The following is a 19,335-nucleotide window of genomic DNA, read 5'->3' as shown; positions in this document are numbered from 1 at the left end:
CAAGAGACAATGAACAAAGGATTCACATTTCTAGTGAGCTGAGGTCATAACTAAAAATATCCTAAAAAGTCCTAAAAATATCATCACTTTGAAAATTATACCAACAAAAGCAGGTATTCACATCATGAATAGAATGGAGTTAGTTCTATTTGTTTTTGCATATAAAAATCATAATTCAAAAAATAAAGAGGATTTTATCCAGAGGTGAAGTTCAAAAAAATTTACTACTGGTTCTGTGGGCATGGCTTCATAGTGGAGTCCTGTGACTCATGGCCATGCCCACTCAGTCACATCCCTCCCCCCAAGCTACAACCACAGAACCCGTAGGAAAGAAATGTGTATATGAATCCATTCACAGCGGAGCTGCTGCTCCCTTTATGCCCCACCGCCCCCTGGTTTACCTTAAAGGGACAGGCTGCAGCAGGTCTGTTGTGAATGGAGGGAGAAACGTTTGGATTGGGTGGGCAGGTCAAGCGGCCAGAAGAGGTGAGTGGCGACAGGGCAACCAAGCGTGCTTGGATGGGGCCACTGGGGATTTTTGCCACTGGTTCAGAGAACTGATGCCAAATGTCCCTGCCAGTTTGGGCGAACCGGTCCAACCAGGGAGGATTTCACTCCTGATCTTATCCTAAGAAGCTACAGCTACACCTACATATGTTGTTCACGTAATTTTTTTTAAGATAGTTACAGAACCACAAAAAACAAACTTTATTTCAAATTATATTCAGAGCAGAGAAAAGGTAACAATTCCACAAAGACTTTGGTCAAGGACAGGAGTTCGCTCCAGCTGCTGCTACTGCGGTTCGCTTGATGCACAGTACTAAAAAAATTGTTTATGTGCATGTGCAGAAACAAAAAACAAAAGACTTGTTCATGGGCATGGCAGGCCAAGTTACTACCTATTCAGCCAAACCATTCTGAACTGGTAGGAACTCACTCTGGTCAAGGACCCTCAGCCTTCAAAAACCATTGAAAGTTTCCTATGTTATCAAAAGTATTTTTAACAACTGGCAAACAGATGGAGATATGGTCTTCTTCTTGATAGTTCCTTGATTAGGGTATTGTTAATCCCTGCTTAACTGGATGTTGGTTATATGTTGGGTTGTTTTTAAGCCATTAAGCATTTTTATTGTTTTATTTACTAATGAAGATATCCAGGAAGGGGAATGTTTTCTTTTTCTCTGGTGAATTTAATTCCTTTGAAGATATTATTTAATGGGTCTTCACTAGTTCCTTTTTTTATTATGACGAAGATGTTGTTTATATATCAAATCCTTATCTTTCATTATATGTAAAAGTGTGCTGTAGTTTCTAGAAGCTGCCTTATAATCTATGTTATGAGTCCTTCCTTAGTGTTCCCATGGATGTTCCTCTGATTTGTTGGTATACCTGTCCATCAAACTGAAAGTATATAGTGAAGCAGAAGCTGATGAGGTCCATGATTCTGGGTATTTTGATCTTAGTGTATTTGGCTATGTTGGAGGTATTATGTAGTACTACTGCCATGGATTCTTTTGCTACTTCTGGATCTATGAATGTAAAGAATCCTGTAACATCAAATGAAATTATAATTTCCTTTTCTATTTTTAGGTCTTTGATTTTCTTGAGGTACTGTCATGGGGAATTGATAAAATAATTGCTCCCTTTTGCAAGATAACCAAGCTTTTTTAAAGCTAGTCCAAGATATACACATATACATACATATATAATCCATACATTTGATGACCTGCCACATCAAAGCCATCAATATTACATGCCTAGAGAAATTGGTGAGTAAGGGTGACTAAAACAATGATTTAAATTTTCTGAAATTCAGACAGTCTGGATCTGACAGAAGAAAATGCCAATTATTTATTTATTTATTTATTTATTTATTTATTTATTTATTTATTTATTTATTATTTATTTATTTATTTATTTATTTATTTATTTATTTATTTATTTATTTATTTATTTATTTATTTTATTATTGTCCCCTTTTTTATTTTTACAAAAAACTCAGGGTGGAGTACATATCCATCATAACTTCCATGTCCTATTTTCCCTACAACAACCATCCTGTTGGGCTGAGAGAGAATGACTGAATCAAGACCACCCAGCTGGCTTTCATGGCTAAGATGGTACTTGAACTCACCGTCTTTTGGGATAAATTTGAATAATTATTGAACAAGACAATCCCGAGCAAGCAGTATATATATAAATATGTGTGTTTGTGTGTGTATTCTGAAATACATCTAATTTTACTTATTTATATCTCATCTTTATTATTTTTGTAAATAATTCAAGGTAGCAAATACACTGAGTACTCCTTCCTTCTCCTATTTTCTCCACAACTGAGAGGAACCTGCTGAAAGTTATCCAGCTCACTTTCATGCCCAAGGCTGGACTAAAACTCATGGTCTATTGATTTTTTTAAAAAATGTTTTTTTAATTTTCTGCTGAATTTTTCAATCCCACCAATAGCTTTCAAAACAATACAATTGTCGTTTGAAGATGAACTTTCAGTCTTCTATGCCATGACACAGAACTTCTGATTAGTACCAGACCTGATTCTTGCTGGATGTGCAGCAATCACAGTGTTCCCCCACACAAACCTCTTCTCTCCTAATGAAAGGCAGATGCTTTCCTATTTCCAAGCAACAGGCTTGGAATTATAGGCCTTCCTGGATTCAATCCAATCCTGAGATATGTTGCTGGAAGAAATAGCTAGATTCATACAACACATTGAACCAAGTCCAGAACTTGATAAGCATGATGCATGTGAACTAAAACAGCCAACAGCCAGCAGAGAGGCAGAAAAGAACCCTGTGTTTAAACTAAAGTACCCTCATGTAACCAAGTCAAAAGTGCCACCTAGTGAGTTCTCCAAGAAAGAGTCTGAAGGCGCAAACAGCTCAAACTATAAAGCTCTTTAATACAGAATTCATTGGTAGATTCCTGCTGCCAGAGAAGATACCTTCTAATGCCAGTTCAGCACAATGCCAAAGTCACAGCCATGGTAATCTAGAGTCTAGAGACAAAATCTAATAGAACAAAGTTTTGTCTATTCACTCCTGGTCCAAAGGGATAATAAGAATGTCCTGTTAAAACTACCAACTTATTGAATATCCAACTTGTTTCTGTTCACTATTTAACAAGGAGAAGGCATATTTAAGTTATAACAGAAGACAAATTGTGATAACTGCTGGATTCATATTTTCATCATGGGGAAGGAGTTGGTGAACCATTAGTTGGGTCTGCACTGGAAAACAAAGTAGATAAACACAATTTAGTCTAGTTAGTTATATATACCAAGTCTAATTAATATAATTAAATTTAAGGGTCAATATGTCAAGTACTGAAAATGAAAGAGGGGGAGGGAGGGAGCGAAGACAGGGAGGGAGAGAGGGAGAGGGAGAGGGAGAGGGAGAGGGAGAGAGAGAGAGAGAGAGAGAGAGAGAATAGTGGTTAATATACATATACATACACACACACACACACACACACACACACACACACACACACACACACACATATATCCAGGTTGCAAAAATCCAGATGACCACTAGATAGCAGCAAAGAGGATAATTTTCTGTATTTCTTTACTGTCTCTACTGGAGTGTAGATTTTACTGTCATAGAACTGGAAGTCCTAGTATAAACATAGCCATTAAGTGTCTGACTGGCTTGCCAACAATTAAGGGATAATATGAAATGTATAATAAGCATTAGAACAATAATGTTTTTAATTTACTTTCATATGAGAACAATGTTTGTTGCAGGATCATTGTTGCACATTTATTGTGTTTGCGCAAAATAATGAATCACAAGCTAGCCAAATATGTTTTAATCCAGCGTGTTACATAAATTCAACCCACATAGTCCCATGTACTCTGCAAATCTAAGAAATTAGGTTGAGGAAAAAGACAGATAAATTAACAGTAAGTGCACTGTATAAGTTCCAGAAATGTTAGTGCTTTGGACTACAATTCCCTCAGTCTCTTGGTTTCTGGTCATGCTCATTTTTGTTAGTGGATACTGAAGTCTAAGCCGTCAGATCTAGTCTACAGGCATTCTGGGTTTCAAATCAAATCATCTTTGTCCATTACCTTTTCTGTATAGAGTCTAATGACAACTTGTAGAGCAGGAAGCTTGCTCGTCACTTTCTAACGTTCTGATTGGCTATAATAATTTCCCAATTTGGATTATTAATCTAATGTTTACCAGATATATGTGAGAACAAATAAGGCTCACTCTTGAGTGGTAATTTTGTGCCACGTTAAAGGCTTGACATTTGGATTCAAATAAGGTTTCAATAATTTGTTTCACATCTACAGAAGATAACTGGCTTCATTCGATTATAAACCCATATATGAATATTATCTTTATTAGGACCAATTGAGGCATCATAACTTGGTAAACGCGTTTTTAACTTCTCGGGAAACTGTCATCAGATAGAAGCACGATAATAACGAGTCGTTCTATCTATATCCTGTCTTCATTTATATCGGAGGGCACTTTAGAAAAACTTTCTTCTTCTTCTTCCGTAGTTTTCCCTTCGTGATTCCGTAAAAAAACGTTCCCTACAAGACAGGACAAGCTCCTACATTCCCCGAACTGTTTCTGTACATCGTTCACTACGGAACCAAAAGTTCGAGTGCCACTTCTCGAGAAAAGTGGGAGCCGCCTTCTCTCTCCTAGAGATGCCTTCTTCTCCCGATTAGCTAAAGCCAAGAGCTACGAGACTGCAGCGAAAGGGAGTCTTCCCTTACCTTTTCCTCCTGCCGAAAGCACAGAACGCCCCGAAAGCCAGAGCAGTAGCGAGCGCCAGACCGTACACGCCAGAAGGCAGCCACTCCAGGAGGCCCATGTTGGGGAGAGCCTCTTTCCTCTCCAGCTACCGAAAGAAGAGATCGTTCCTGCGCTCGGCTAAATTTCTGCGGGGCAGCCGCTCCTTCTCTTCGCCTTGGCGATCGCTTAATCTCTAGCGGCGTTCCGGGAAGTTTGGAGCTGGGCGCCAGAAAGTCAAACTCGAGTGAGCAACCTCGCTCCCACTGGAGCTCGGGAGTCCCCGGCCCCTCCTCTTGGGATCGGCCGAAAGAGTTGACAGGAAAAGGGAAAGGGCGAGGCCTTCTCCCCCTCCCTTCCCCGCCCCTTTCCTTTCCGCGGGCAATGAAAGAACGGATTGTTCGTTTTAGGAAAGGTGACAACTCCGAAAGCGCAGCCGATCAGTCTCCCAAAGTTGGGAGAAAGCTTCCCGCTGGAAAAGTCACAAGATCCGAGAAATCTTAGCCCATCTTTACGCCCTCAAATTGTTAGGAGAGAGACTTTTTATTTGTTATTCTCAGTTTGGCTAATAGGCTCTGTGTTTCAGTATACAACAATTTGGCCTGGCAGAGTTCCAGTATCCCAGAGGAATTTCCCAGGACTTTCCAAAAGATGAAGGAGGTTGAGATTGTTCTGCTGATTCACTCCTCTGAAAACCACGCTTCCCACATTCTGAATCAATCAACCAACCAACCAACCAATCAGAATAGAGCTGGAAAAGATCTTCGAGGTCTTCTAGCCCCCCCCCCCCAAGCAGATTGCACACTATCTAAGGGTAATGCACCTCATCCAGAACTAGAGATAGGAGAACCTCTGGTCCAGAAGATCCAAATACCTACAGCCACTCTATCTAGCTATGGTTGAGTCCAGAGATGGTATTCTATTTTCTTCACTTCTTCTTGTAGCGGGAGGGCGCGTGTCTGGGCATGCACAGAACTTGATGATGTCAGGGTGGGTGGGTGAAGCCTGGCACCCCCACCACTATCAGTTTGCCTGAACCAGTGAGCACTGGCAGCGTACCATCTCTGGTTGAGTTGGAGTCCAGTTTTGCCCCATCCAAACCCAAATGAAGCGGAGATGAAGCGCCGAAAGATACGCCTAGAGCAACGATGGAGATCCAGTAAGTCTGAGTCAGACCGAGCGCTTTTAACATCCAGCATCAGAGCCTACCTTCAGGCAATTAGGACAACCGAAAGAACACACATTGCCTCTCTGATTGCTTCCGCTGAGTCGCGCCCAGCTGCCTTGTTCAGGATAACCCATTCCCTCCTAAATAGGAGGGATACGAGCGATCCTTTGCAAGGCAGAGTTGAGGATTACGTCCAATTCCTCGCGGATAAAGTTGCTCGGCTTCGGACGGACCTGGACTCCAATTGTGCAGAGCCAGCCAAGGCACCAGGGGAGAATCTGGCAGGACATCACTGGATTGATTTTCAAGCTGTTACCCCTGAGGACGTGGACAAGGCCATGCGAGCTGTAAGTGCCTCCACATGTGTACTGGACCCGTGCCCCTCCTGGCTGGTCGCTAACAGCAGGAAGGTGACATGGGGCTGGATCCAGGCGGTTGTCACTGCCTCCCTTCGGGAGGGGTTCTTTCCCCCCGCTCTAAAGGCGGCGGTGGTGAGACCCCTTCTGAAGAAGCCATCTTTGGATCCAGCCGTCTTAAACAACTATCGTCCAGTCTCCAACCTCCCCTTTGTGGGGAAGGTTGTTGAGAAGGTGGTAGCCTTTCAGCTCCGGTGGTCCTTGGAGGAAACCGATTATCTAGATCCCTTCCAGTCGGGATTTAGGCCTGGCTACAGCACGGAAACCGCTTTGGTCACATTGATCGATGATCTCTGGAGAGCCAGGGATGGAGGTTATGCCTCCGTCCTAGTGCTCCTTGACCTCTCAGCGGCTTTCAATACCATCGACCATGGTATCCTTCTGCGACGACTGCGGGAAGTGGGGGTGGGAGGCACTGTCCTACAGTGGTTCTCCTCTTACCTCTCGGACAGGTCGCAGTCGGTGTTGGTCGGAGGGCAGAGATCAACCCCTAGGCCCCTGAATTATGGGGTGCCGCAGGGTTCGGTCCTATCCCCCCTCCTGTCTAATATCTACATGAAGCCGCTGGGTGAGATCATTCGACGGCACGGGATAAAATACCATCAGTATGCGGACGATACGCAGCTGTATCTGTCTGCCCCGTGCCAACTCAGTGAAGCGGTTGACGTGATGTGCCAGTGCCTCGAGGCTGTTAGGGACTGGATGGGGGTTAACAAGCTTGTACTCAATCCAGATAAGACCGAGTGGCTGGTGTGTTTCCCTCCTACTAATTGGCCAAGTGTTCCATCTCTCAGGCTGGGGGGTCAAACAGTACGCCCCTCAGACAGGGTTCGCAATTTGGGAGTCCTCCTGGATCCACAGCTGACTTTTGAACACCACTTGTCGGCTGTGACCAGGGGGGCATTTGCCCAGGTTCGCCTGGTGCACCAGTTGCGTCCCTACGTGAACCGGGAGGCCCTCACAACAGTCACTCGTGCCCTTGTGACCTCTAGACTGGACTACTGCAATGTGCTCTACATGGGGCAGCCCTTGAAGAGCATTCGGAGACTCCAGCTTGTCCAGAATGCAGCCGCGCGAGCAATCGTGGGTGCACCTCGGTTCACCCACGTAACACCTATCCTCCGTGAGCTGCACTGGCTGCCTATTGGTCTCCGGATACGCTTCAAGGCGCTAGTTGTCACTTATAAAGCCCTTCATGGTATTGGACCTGGGTACTTGAGAGACCGCTTGCTGCCAATTACCTACACTAGACCGATTAGATCCCACAGATTAGGCCTCCTCCGAATTCCATCCGCCGGCCAGTGTCGACTGGCGACTATCCGGAGGAGAGCCTTCTCTGTGGCTGCTCCGACCCTCTGGAATGAACTCCCCATGGAGATTCGAACCCTCACCACCCTCCAGGCCTTCCGCAAAGCCCTTAAAACCTGGCTGTTCCGACAGGCCTGGGGCTAAAGAGCTGTTGCCCCCATCTCGAATGGTATGACTGTCGTGTGTTTTAAATTATGCATTGTTATGTGTCATTTTTTAATTTTTTGTCTGTATCCCCCTTCCCTAGTTTGAGTTGTGAGCCGCCCTGAGTCCCCTTTGGGGGAAAAGGGCGGCATATAAATATAATAATAAACAAACAAATAGTCTCCAGACACTGGGATAAGACATCTGCAATTTCACTCAAGGGACCTGTTTCTAGTCTAATCTTTATTGCCCTGCTTACAGAAACTGCCCCTACGGTTAACCCTGATTCCATTGTCACAGCTAAGGCAAAGCGCCCATTGATGTGAGTGGCGTTGAGTTGGCTACACCCACACGCTCACATGACCACTGAGCCCTGTCTACCCAGATGGTTATTAGGGCAGAGAACCAGTTGTTAAATTATTTGAATCCCAACACTGATGTGTATATCAGCAATAATTCACTCATACACACATCCAGAATCTTTTGTTATCAGTGATCCATGCATTCCAGCAGTGTGAGTTTCCCCATGGGTTCAGGAAAAGGCTAGATATGGTGGTACTATACGGCTCACTATATTCATGGCTTATTTTATTATACATTATGTATCATATTTGTAATTTGTAATTCAACTGTGAAGCTATAGGATAGTGATGGCTAACCTTTCTGGTGAGGCATTCCAAAAGTGCGGGGAACATGTGGGGGTTGCGTGCACGTGTGCCCACATCCATAATGCAATGCCCTCCCCCCTGCATATGTGCGCAGGCCTCACTGAAGCCTCCGGATTTCCGGGAGGCGTGTTGGGCTGTTTTTTTGCCCTCCTCAGGCTTGAGGAAAGCCTCCTGAAGTCTCCAGAGAGTGAAAAACGGCCCCACACACAAATCAGAATTTTAGAACAGGCAACCCGGAAGTCAATTTCCAAACTTCCAGATTGTATGTTGGGCTGCTTTTCGCCCTCTGGAAGGTGAAAAATGGCCAAAAATCAGCTTGCCAGCACGTACATGCATGCTGGAGATGACAGGGCAATGCCTCATGTGTCCCCAGAAATGGCTCTGCGTGCCACCTGTGCCATAGGTTCACCATCACGGCCATAGATATAACATATAATATGTAACATAGGCATCTCTTAGTCTGTTTAAATTCCCTCAATTTCATCATTCTCATTTACTTTTTTGATGATGGTATAATTTGAAGTTAAATTACTAAAAAGAAAGATAATGTCCAATAGTCAAGACTGCAGTAAGATCAGACAATCCACTTTTAAAATTATAAACTAGACATGCTAACCTATGCCTCAGAATTCATATTACAGGATTAGTAGCTGCAGTTTCATTATTATTACTTATTTTTAACAAGTTTTACAAAAAAGAATTAAAAATACAAAATGCAAAAAAAAAGAACTCCATGAAAAACTATAAAAACAAAGCAAGCAAGCAAACAAATAAAAAAGATCAAAAAAGGAGAAACTATTAATATATATTATATATTAATCAAATGTCAATCAAATATATAAATCTACCAGGGTGGGGGAATATATTGCCTAACAGTAAAATCTATGCCACAGGAAATCATATTGATTTTTACAATAAAAAGTTGCTTTTTATTAGTTGATAAGTTTCATTAGTACCATGTAAATATTAGAGTTTGTAATTCATATAGTTGATATTCAGTATCAAAGACTTTATATTCCTAAAAATAATTCTGCATATGGGAATTAGATATTGTTTAGAGAACATTGCCATAGATGTTGATAGATGGATTAAAATTTCACTGAGTTGGTGGGATAAAATTAATTTCATTAAAATGGATACTGCTTAAAGGTAATCCATATATTAAGAGTTATGCTAATGCCAAATAATTGTTTCTTAGATATATAACTTATTCAGGAAAATTATATGGAAAATAGACCAATTAGAAGTTCATTAGCTAAACTGAGATTATATACGTATTTCCCTGCATAAAAATATGTAAATATTTCCTAGAAGAGATTTTCTCAACCTTGGCATTTTTAGGATGTGTGCATTTCAATGGCTAAAAGTCCCCAGCCAGCATTCTGGGATTTGAAGGCTATGCATCTTAAAGTTGCCAATGTTAAGAAACATTATCTTAGATGTTTTAGTCCATCAAATTTATTATTCTGCCATTAATCATTACATTTTTACAGGAAATCCACAGTCATGACTTGGAGGGACAACTTTTTTCTCCCACTAGTTAAATTGTAATAACCAGTAGCATTCCATACAAGTTTAAGCCATCAGAAATCATAAGCTCAGAAGGATAATGCCTCTCTCTTAACCCAAGATGTGTATAAACCACATATCTTCTCAATGAAGGGGAAAGTGCAGTTGTCATAGTAAGATAGTGAGTCATTTATTCATTGTTTTCTTAACCCTAACATTGAGATATCCTGTTCCTGTAAAACTAAACAGGAATAAACTTAATCCTCACTAAAATCTGAATGGTTTACTTATTTGGATGGTGTAATTATACGAAATGGAGATGCAAACAGAGATATCCTGTGTCCCACTGGAAAAAACAACAGCTGTTTTTTAGAGGATGAAAAATCTGGTCCTCAGAGTTTATATCACTGAAACTTAAGTTTGCTCACCTCTGTAGTGATTCCGACAGCCATTTATTCCAGCGAAACTTGGAAGATGTCAGCAAGTATTAACAAGAGACTTGACATTTTCGACAGATCCTAAAGATTTGCTATTTTGACCATATTACTAATGAAAAAAGAATTTCTCCTGCAAACACACAACACACAGAAGACTCCAACTCATGGAAATCAATTGAATCTCAAAATGGCATTGATATTAAGTCCAGCCCACCTCTGCTGCCAAATGACCAAAGAGGATGCCCTCTAAATACATGATGGAAAACAGTCATGGGAGACTTAAAGATTCTAAATATCACACGGGAAGATGCTAAAGCATTTGCTGGAGATCCTTTGCTGGCCAATATGCTACATTGCATGGAAGAATTTAATGCTAATGCTAAAATAAATCTGGATGATACAAGATCATTTTTTAAAGGATTGATTGCAATGTGAAGGAGTGAGCCTGGCTTATAGAACCTGTCTTCTTCCCTGAGAAATGTATAATATTGTATGCCCTTCCATTTAAAACAAATCATTATATTTTGTGAAATAAGACCAAAGCCTCTTATGGAAATACCTGTATTTCATTTGTTTTCATTGCTGCTGACAATTTCATAAAGAAAAAAAAATACAGGATCAAACATGTTCAGTACCTAAACAGAAAAAGATTTAACACCCCCCACCCCAAAGTAACATCAACATTTTTATAGCTCACCAGAATATTAAGAAGTAAGCCACCTGCATCTCTTTACAAATAATGTTTCACCCCCACCCCCCCAAAAAACACAGCAGAAAAGATCTATGGTTTGATGGGCAGCAGACAAAATTCTATTAGTTCAGAAGTTCCTTTAAGTTTAAGAACATTTCATTGCAGTAAGCTGTAATGTAGTTTATTTAATTTGTATATATTGTGGAACTCTGTTTTGAAAACCATGATTTATGGTTGAAAGTATTGGAAAACCTAGTTATTTGTAGTTTATTCAACAGCTAAACCATGGCTAAGACTGTTGTGGGAATCCAACTGATGTTTGTACCTGTGTGTATGTGTTCTTACTTTCTTCCAGTCCTTGAGCAGAGCCTAGCATTCAGTTTTCAAACTTTCAAAGAATGTACTAAGTCTCTGGAGAGATTTAAGAAGTTTTATTTCAAACTTTGCTCTAAGTGCTGAGAAAGCACCTCACAGACATGGTGTAGAACAGTGCTAATAATACTAGATCATTGTGAATCCGTGTAGAATCTCTTTATCTTCAAAGAGAGCTTTTCTGCACATTATCAGAAGCACCTTTTGATAATAAGCAAGCTTGTTTTTCCAGTATAAATACACAAGCAGAAGATGGTTACTATTTAAGTATGAAAAACAATTTTGCATAGCTCTTCATTTTTAACCTTATTGCTGTGGGGGGAAAAACCCTTCAATGTTGTCAAGATACGTTATACAGAAGGACAGGGTATACTTATTGCATGGGTTATTAATTGAAATATAATAAACAATGGAGAATTGCAGCTTTTCAGCTCAACTGGAGGTATTTTCCATTGTGTTATCAGTGTTTAATTTCTAGAATTTTAGATTTGGGGGAAGTCAAGCTTCACTCACAATTCCATCTGCCTGGAGCAACATCTAAATGTCTAGCACTGATATTTAATTTTACTATATGGACAGAAAGCTGCCATAAAATACCATATGTCTTCAATTTGGCAAGGTGCAAACTGCATTTCTAAAAATATAAACTATTTGTAGTATGAAACATTTTTGTACATTTGCATTGCATTTTTGTACATTTGCATTGTATTCTTAACCAGGCCATTTAAAGACCTAATGGCTGCATTCACACAATATAGTAAAATTGTTTCGTTTTAACCCTAGTTACCGTACATTTCTTTGAGTTTAGCATTTTATGCAACCAAGCCTGTTTGGTTAATTTATCATTCCATATATTGTGCAAATAGCTTCAGATTGCTTAATTCATGAAGCCAATTAAATAGGCTGTGTGAACGCAATTAACATTTCATGCATGTGCAGGTTGTCCTCGACTTATGACCACTACTGAGCTTGGAATTTTGCTTGTACATTGTTGTGGTCATTTAGTGAGGCCTACATGCAGCTGCCTTTCTCAACGACCACAATCCCAACTCTCTCTGCTACAGTCATTAAGAAACCATGCAGTAGTGCCAACAGTGAGGAGGCACTGGGAAGCCGAGCGCCTGCCAGCATGTGGAAACTTGTCACAGACTGGAAGGCCTCAGTCAGCTAGATCCAGCAGCCTCTTGTCTCCCCCCACTCCCTAATACTCTCAAGAAACTTGGCCTTCTTCCTCTTGTCCCACCACTTCCAGAAGGCATCAGTAGACTAGGCCCAGCAATACATGGTCCTCCTGCCTCTTCCCCTGCATCCTTGAAAAACCTGGCTTATTCCTTTCCCACTACCACTGGCCTTCTCCCTCCCCACCACTATAGACCCCTTCCAGTCAGGCTTCAGACCCGGTTACAGCACAGAAACCGCTTTGGTCGCATTGATGGATGATCTTTGGAGAGCCAGAGATGAAGGACATTCCTCCATCCTGGTCCTCCTTGACCTCTCAGCGGCTTTCGATACCATCGACCATGGTATCCTTCTGCGACGACTGCGGGAGGTGGGAGTGGGAGGCACCGTGCTACGGTGGTTCTCCTCCTACCTCTCGGACAGGTCGCAGTCGGTGTTAGTGGGAGGGCAGAGATCGTCCCCAAGGCCCCTAAATTATGGGGTGCCGCAGGGTTCGGTCTTATCCCCCCTACTATTCAACATCTACATGAAACCGCTGGGAGAGATCATCCGCAGGCACGGGATTAGATACCATCAATATGCGGACGATACTCAATTGTATCTGTCCGCCCCGTGCCAAATCAATGAAGCGGTTGACGTGATGGGCCGGGGTCTTGAAGCCGTTATGGACTGGATGAGGGTTAACAAGCTTGTGCTCAACCCAGAAAAGACCGAGTGGCTGTTGTGTTTTCCTCCCAAAGATTTGGCCAATATTCCAACACTCAGGCTGGGGGGTCAAATTTTATACCCCTCAGAGAGGGTCCGCAACTTGGGAGTCCTCCTGGACCCACAGCTGTCATTCGACCACCATTTAACGGCTGTGACCAGGGGGGCATTCGCCCAGGTACGCCTGGTGCGCCAGTTGCGACCCTACCTGAATCGGGAGGCCCTCACAACAGTCACTCGGGCCCTTGTGACCTCTAGGCTGGAATACTGCAATGTGCTCTACATGGGGCTGCCCTTGAGGAGCATCCGGCGACTTCAGCTAGTGCAGAACGCAGCCGCGAGAGTGATCGCGGGTGCACCTCGATTCACCCGCATAACACCTATCCTCCGCGAGCTGCGCTGGCTACCTGTCGATCTCCGGATGCGCTTCAAGGTGCTATTAATCACCCATAAAGCCCTACATGGCAGTGGATCTGGCTACTTGAGAGACCGCCTTCTGCCAATTACCTCCCTACGACCTATAAGATCCCATAGACTAGGCCTCCTCCGCATTCCATCGGCCAGCCAGTGTCGGCTGGCAACTACAAGGAGGAGGGCCTTCTCAGCAGTAGCCCCGACCCTTTGGAACGAGCTCCCCGTGGAGATTCGTACCCTCTCCACCGTCCAAGCCTTCCGCATAGCCTTGAAGAACTGGCTCGCCCGTCAGGCCTGGGGATAAGGATCGCTACCCCGCCCGAATGATGAATGTATGTTGTTTACTATTTTACTATATGTTGTTGTCTTAATGTTGTATTCCCCCCTCCCTGGTTTCCTGTGAGCCGCCCTGAGTCCCCTCAGGGAAAAGGGCGGCCTACAAATGCTAATAAACCACTAAACCACTAAACCACTATTCCTGGCATTTTCCTTACCATGCTCAAGTGCACTAACCTTTCCCTTTCCCTGACAGGCACTCTCATCAATGCAGAGCTCAGCTAGAAAGCTTAGCAAAGGCAACCTTTCTCAAGCTTAAAGAACAATCCTTTCCACCTCTCAGTGACTTAGCTGGCAAGGCTTCATAGCCTACAGTGGGGAGGGTGGATTGCAGCACTCCTATGGTTGTAAAGGTGGGTGCACTGCCAGATCACATAAACCAGACACTGCAATGGTCAGAACTTTGGCAGGGGTTGTGAATCTCTTCATTCAGTGCCGTCACAATTTCATATAGTTGCTGAAGAAACAGTCATAAATAGAGTACTAACTGTATAAAATTAAACCTGTCTTAGGCATGAAAGCCAGCTGGGCTAGTCATTTTATTTCAGCCCAACTCACTTCACGGGATTGTTGGAGGAATATTATGTATTTTCGCTACCTTAGGTTATTTGTAAAAGATAATAAAGGTGGGATTAAAACATATAAAATAAAAAACCAGGCTTTAGAAATGATATCCAGTTCTTACTTAACAGCAGGATCAGAAGAAGAAGAATAAAAATCAGATTTGTGGGAAAGTGTCTTAGCCTCTCCTAAGTTAAAAGCAATGTTATATATATTATTACCAACCATATAACCCATAAAAGTATTGCTACCCATATTTTTCAGAATATAAGATGCTCCAGAGTATAAGATGCACCTTAGTTTTTGGGGAGGAAAATAGAGAAAAAAAACATTTCTGCTTACTAGGTATTCATCTGGCTAGTGTCCTTCAGCACATCTTCAGCACATTAGTTCACTGGTTGTGAGCAAGAGCATAGAGAAGCAAGCTGGAGTTAAGGAAAACTTCCTAACAGTGAAGACAATTAACCAGTGGAACAGCTTGCCTTCAGAAGTTATGTGTGCTTCATCACTAATGGTTTTTAAGAAGAGACTGGAAAGCCACTTGTCTGAAATGATAGGGTTTTATGCTTGAGCAGTGGACTGGACTAGAAGACCTCCAAGGTCCCTTCCAAGTCTGTTTGGATTGAATATATTTTTTCAATGAGAAGAAGCCAATCCACTACACTGCCTTCCTATACAGAGGCTGCACCATCCCAGAAGCAGATGCTATTCTATAAGTCCCTGTACCAGTTACTCCTTTCTTTCTGGTTGGGATGTCTTCACAACTGTGTGTTTTTGCTCATACTTCAAACTTCTTGAAAGTTCACTTTGTCTTTAAGAAGTTGCACAAATTTTGATTTTTTTCTTTCAAAAATTTGCCGAAATGTTTGAAAATCTGCTCAAGTTTGTCATGAACCCCTTAAACAGCAACATGAACTTTCATTCAGCTGAAACTCTGACTCCATGTAGGACCTGGAAAAAAATAGAGATCAGTAGCTATAGTTATCTAGCTGAGAATTTAGAGCATTATGGGAAGCTGCTCCTAAAGATCTATTATCAAATGCATCCAGGATGGCTGCCCTTTTTATTTGCACTTTTTTGGTATTTTTTATTTATTTTAACATTGATACAGTTCTAGGATCTGCAAATACTCTGAGAACCTCCTGTTCCAGAACATCAGTTCAGTGATCCTTTAGGAATGACGTATTCTCAAATTTGCTTGTGTGACTCTTAACCTATTACCTTTTCAAAAAATGTTACAATCAAATAAATGCACAATAATTACTATGTTTTCCTAAACTATTACTTGCCAATCTAGAAGAAATGTCTTTATTCTAAATATTTTTACAGGAATAAGAAGCTTGTGGTCTATAAGATTATTCCTCCCCAGAGGTAAATTTTAACAAAATCAATCAATAAAGAACAAAATAAGTTTTATTTTAAAAAAATGTACTGGAAAGTCTGTACTTACTGTATATGTTCTGCAAATAATTTGTTTGCTCTTGTGCTTGCTTTTGATAGTATTCAGAGATCAGAACTACAAGGAATATTTCTTTTGCATTTTCCAAATTAAGAGTCCTCCAACAGACTATCTTGATGAGTTCAGCTATAATGATTATGAAATTATTCCACACCTTTTTTGGCAGCTACCTGCATCTTACGAGGGAAACCCATCTCATCACCCTTGGAGGTCTTGGGCCTCCCAGTCTTTTGCCAAAGATAAATTTGATGAAGAGATTATCCCCAAGTTTGATCATGACTTCTTTGTTTCAGTTCAGTTTCTTCTCCCTCTTTTACTAAATGTATTTAATACACGTATTTGACACCTCTCTCCTATGCATTGCCTACCCATGCATTAGTACTGCAACTGCAGCACGTGGAAGCTGCTGGAAGCAACAGTTTTTGAAAGTTTGCAGCTCATTACAATGTTTGTGGTTTGCTGAATATTTTAACAAGCTACCAACAGTCCTCAGGGAAATAAATGAGAAAAAGGGAAAGAAAGCATAAACCATTATCACTTGATGCAAAATGAATAAAATGTTAATGCACTGGAAGTAATAACTTCATACAAAAAATCACCTATAAACATTATGGGTATTTTCTTAAAAAAAACTTTTGGAAAGTTTATATCCAAGTATAATATTTGAATTTTCTGTTGCTATTATTAATTTCACTTATATTCTGTTCACATATATTAAGCAATCACCTATATGTGACCAGTTATTTAGTTCAAAGTATACTTTATTCTACACAAACCATTTATGCCATAGAGGGAATATTGCTGCATCCTTAAATTCCTTTATATGGTAGTAAAATCTATGAGTTTCAGTTAAATTTTGGAATAGATACACATAGAACCTTTTGGTCAATGATATGAAATGACCTTCAAACTGGATGCAAAATTCATTTCCTAATTTTAATATTTTAAAACTATTTTTTAAAAATACATTATTTATGAGAGACTGACCGTTCCTATTAGAGGGAAGTGGAGAAGTTATTTGGGGGATAATACACTTTAATATGAACAGATCATTGAAGGAATCTCCTGTACTTCCTCTTTGTCTAACCTCAGAATGTTATAATTTGCTTGAATAAAATAACCAAAACACTGTAGCAGAGAAGGCAATTTGAAGTGGCCTCTTGTGTTGTACAGCTCCCATTCTTTTCACTGGAATTTATTTAGGAGATGCTATCCAAAGCCATATAGATCCCAAAATGGTAACATAAAAAACTGGGATTAATCAGGCATAATATTTGGAATTACAAATTGGTAGACTTCTGCCCCAAATTCTTGTGGAAAAAGAATTGTTGCCTATTCCTAAATGCATAAAAGGATAGGAAAAGAAAAAGAATCTACAAAATAGATTTTACCCACCTGGTACTTTTCAGAAATTTTAGAAATGGAAGATCTAAAATTCTAAAATTTGCAGCCAGAAAGTTGGGAACACTTAACCTATAAACCTTTCTAGATACTAAAAGTAAGTCTAATTCTATATTGTGCATGAATGCAACAACCTGAAAACATAACACAGTCATAGGCAGTTTAGCTTTTTCTGTTCTTCTTCATTTGAGCCTCACCACTTCCTGACATTTTGTGCCTATTTTTAATTGCAACATGTAAATTGTTTGTGACTTTGAATTACAACCGTCCAAAAGTTCTGCATTCTGCCTGTTCTCCTAAAACTACTTGTGCTGCCAAAACCTCATCAACAGCCTTGGAGACCTGCCAAATGAAGAGTTTTTAGGTGAGTAACATTAGATTTCAGAACTAAAGAAGTTTCCTCCTAAAAGTTATCAATGCTGGCTTGAAATATTCAGATGAAAGTTTGCATGGTGGGAATCAGTAAGTTACAATAGATATCTGTATCCTCCTAGGGTGACTGAATAGTTGAAAATTTATCACAAAATTTGCAAAAAAGTGATTTGTGTTTTGAGACACTCATTCATTCCGAGGAACTCTTTTTTTTTTATCAACTGCTGAAATGATCTGGAGCCAGTTGTGTCTGAAATGAAACAAAAAACCTCAAGAGCAGATGGCCTAGCAAGTTCAGCAAAAGTGCTGTCTAAAAATGTAATGTATTCTTTGCTAATGAATAACCTCAAGGACCAAACTCTCTGCTTTATCACCAACCTTTGAATTTGCCCCATTCCCTTATTCTCATAGGCTGCAAATGAGAATGAACAAGAGCCAAAATGATGTGGGTCACATCATATTTTCAGGATATTTTTACTTGCCTTTTGCAAATATGCAATAAATTGAACTTTTAAAATAAATAAGTGATTTATATGAAAGAATATAAAGAGATATAAGATAGTATAAACATTTTCTATGTTTATAATAGGGTATCTAAATTAAAGGCATCATCTTTCCTCTTTTTACAATATAATAATTTTCTTAAAATCTACAGATGGAAAAAATTAATACAATTAAAGAAAATATAAAAAGTAAATAAACATAAAAGATTAAAGGGATAGAAAAAAGAAAGTGAAGATACAATATATAAAATGACTCCTTCCTCTCCTTCCCCAACATATAAACAATTTGGATAGCTTAATACCCTTTCTAGTACTTTTTTTTAAAAATAACCTTCTTCTTATATCTCATCTCTTATCACTAACCAAACTGCAAAAACAATAGATAAACAAAAATCTATTAAAGCTACCAGAAATATTTTTATATATACACATATGTGTGTATGTGTGTATTTGTAATCCAAACTTATTTTCTCTAAGAGATAAAGCACAAGAATCTCTCCCCACTCACAAAGAAATTTTAAACCCTTGTCATACAATCCTGCTCAAAAAGAAATCCCTTTAAAATCTACCAGAAACCATAACATATATATCTTAACCCTTTAGATTCACTTTAGAAATAATCTTTTTGTTTTTAAGAAGCTTAATCTTTAGTCCCATCTAGTGTCCCTCAAGTTGATTTCTTAGTTTTTCTCTTGTTTCCTTGCTGGACCAGCTTGAGTAGTAGTTTTTTGTCTCTTCTCAGAGTGAGTTTCCTTGGTTCCACACATTGCTTTTGTAAATCTAAAGTAAGAGGGATTTCCAAGTCACTCTTCTGATTTATTATTTGTCTGCCCTCTTTAATTACTAAAGCAACTGGTAGGTTTCATTTGTAAATCCATGTTAACATTGTTTTCAGATTCAGATTCAGATTGTTTATTTGTATGCCG

At 40.3% G+C, this 19,335-nt stretch overlaps 1 protein-coding gene across 1 annotated transcript in view; it reads right to left on the bottom strand.

Moving 5' to 3' along the window:
* CYP7B1 (cytochrome P450 family 7 subfamily B member 1) overlaps positions 1 to 5,072 on the bottom strand; it is a 109,625-nt gene extending 104,553 nt beyond the window's left edge. Inside the window, exon 1 of the mRNA XM_014056230.2 lies at positions 4,751 to 5,072. Coding sequence (XP_013911705.2) covers positions 4,751 to 4,848 — 98 coding nt within the window. The 5' untranslated portion in view covers positions 4,849 to 5,072. The remainder of the gene's footprint in view (positions 1 to 4,750) is intronic.
* Positions 5,073 to 19,335: the final 14,263 nt, after the last annotated feature.

Source organism: Thamnophis sirtalis, unplaced genomic scaffold, assembly GCF_051295495.1.
Source record: "Thamnophis sirtalis isolate CommonGarterSnake01/CBP01778 unplaced genomic scaffold, rThaSir2_p1.2 scaffold_2, whole genome shotgun sequence".
NCBI lineage: Eukaryota > Metazoa > Chordata > Lepidosauria > Squamata > Natricidae > Thamnophis > Thamnophis sirtalis.
This window is presented reverse-complemented; position numbering and strand designations above follow the sequence as displayed.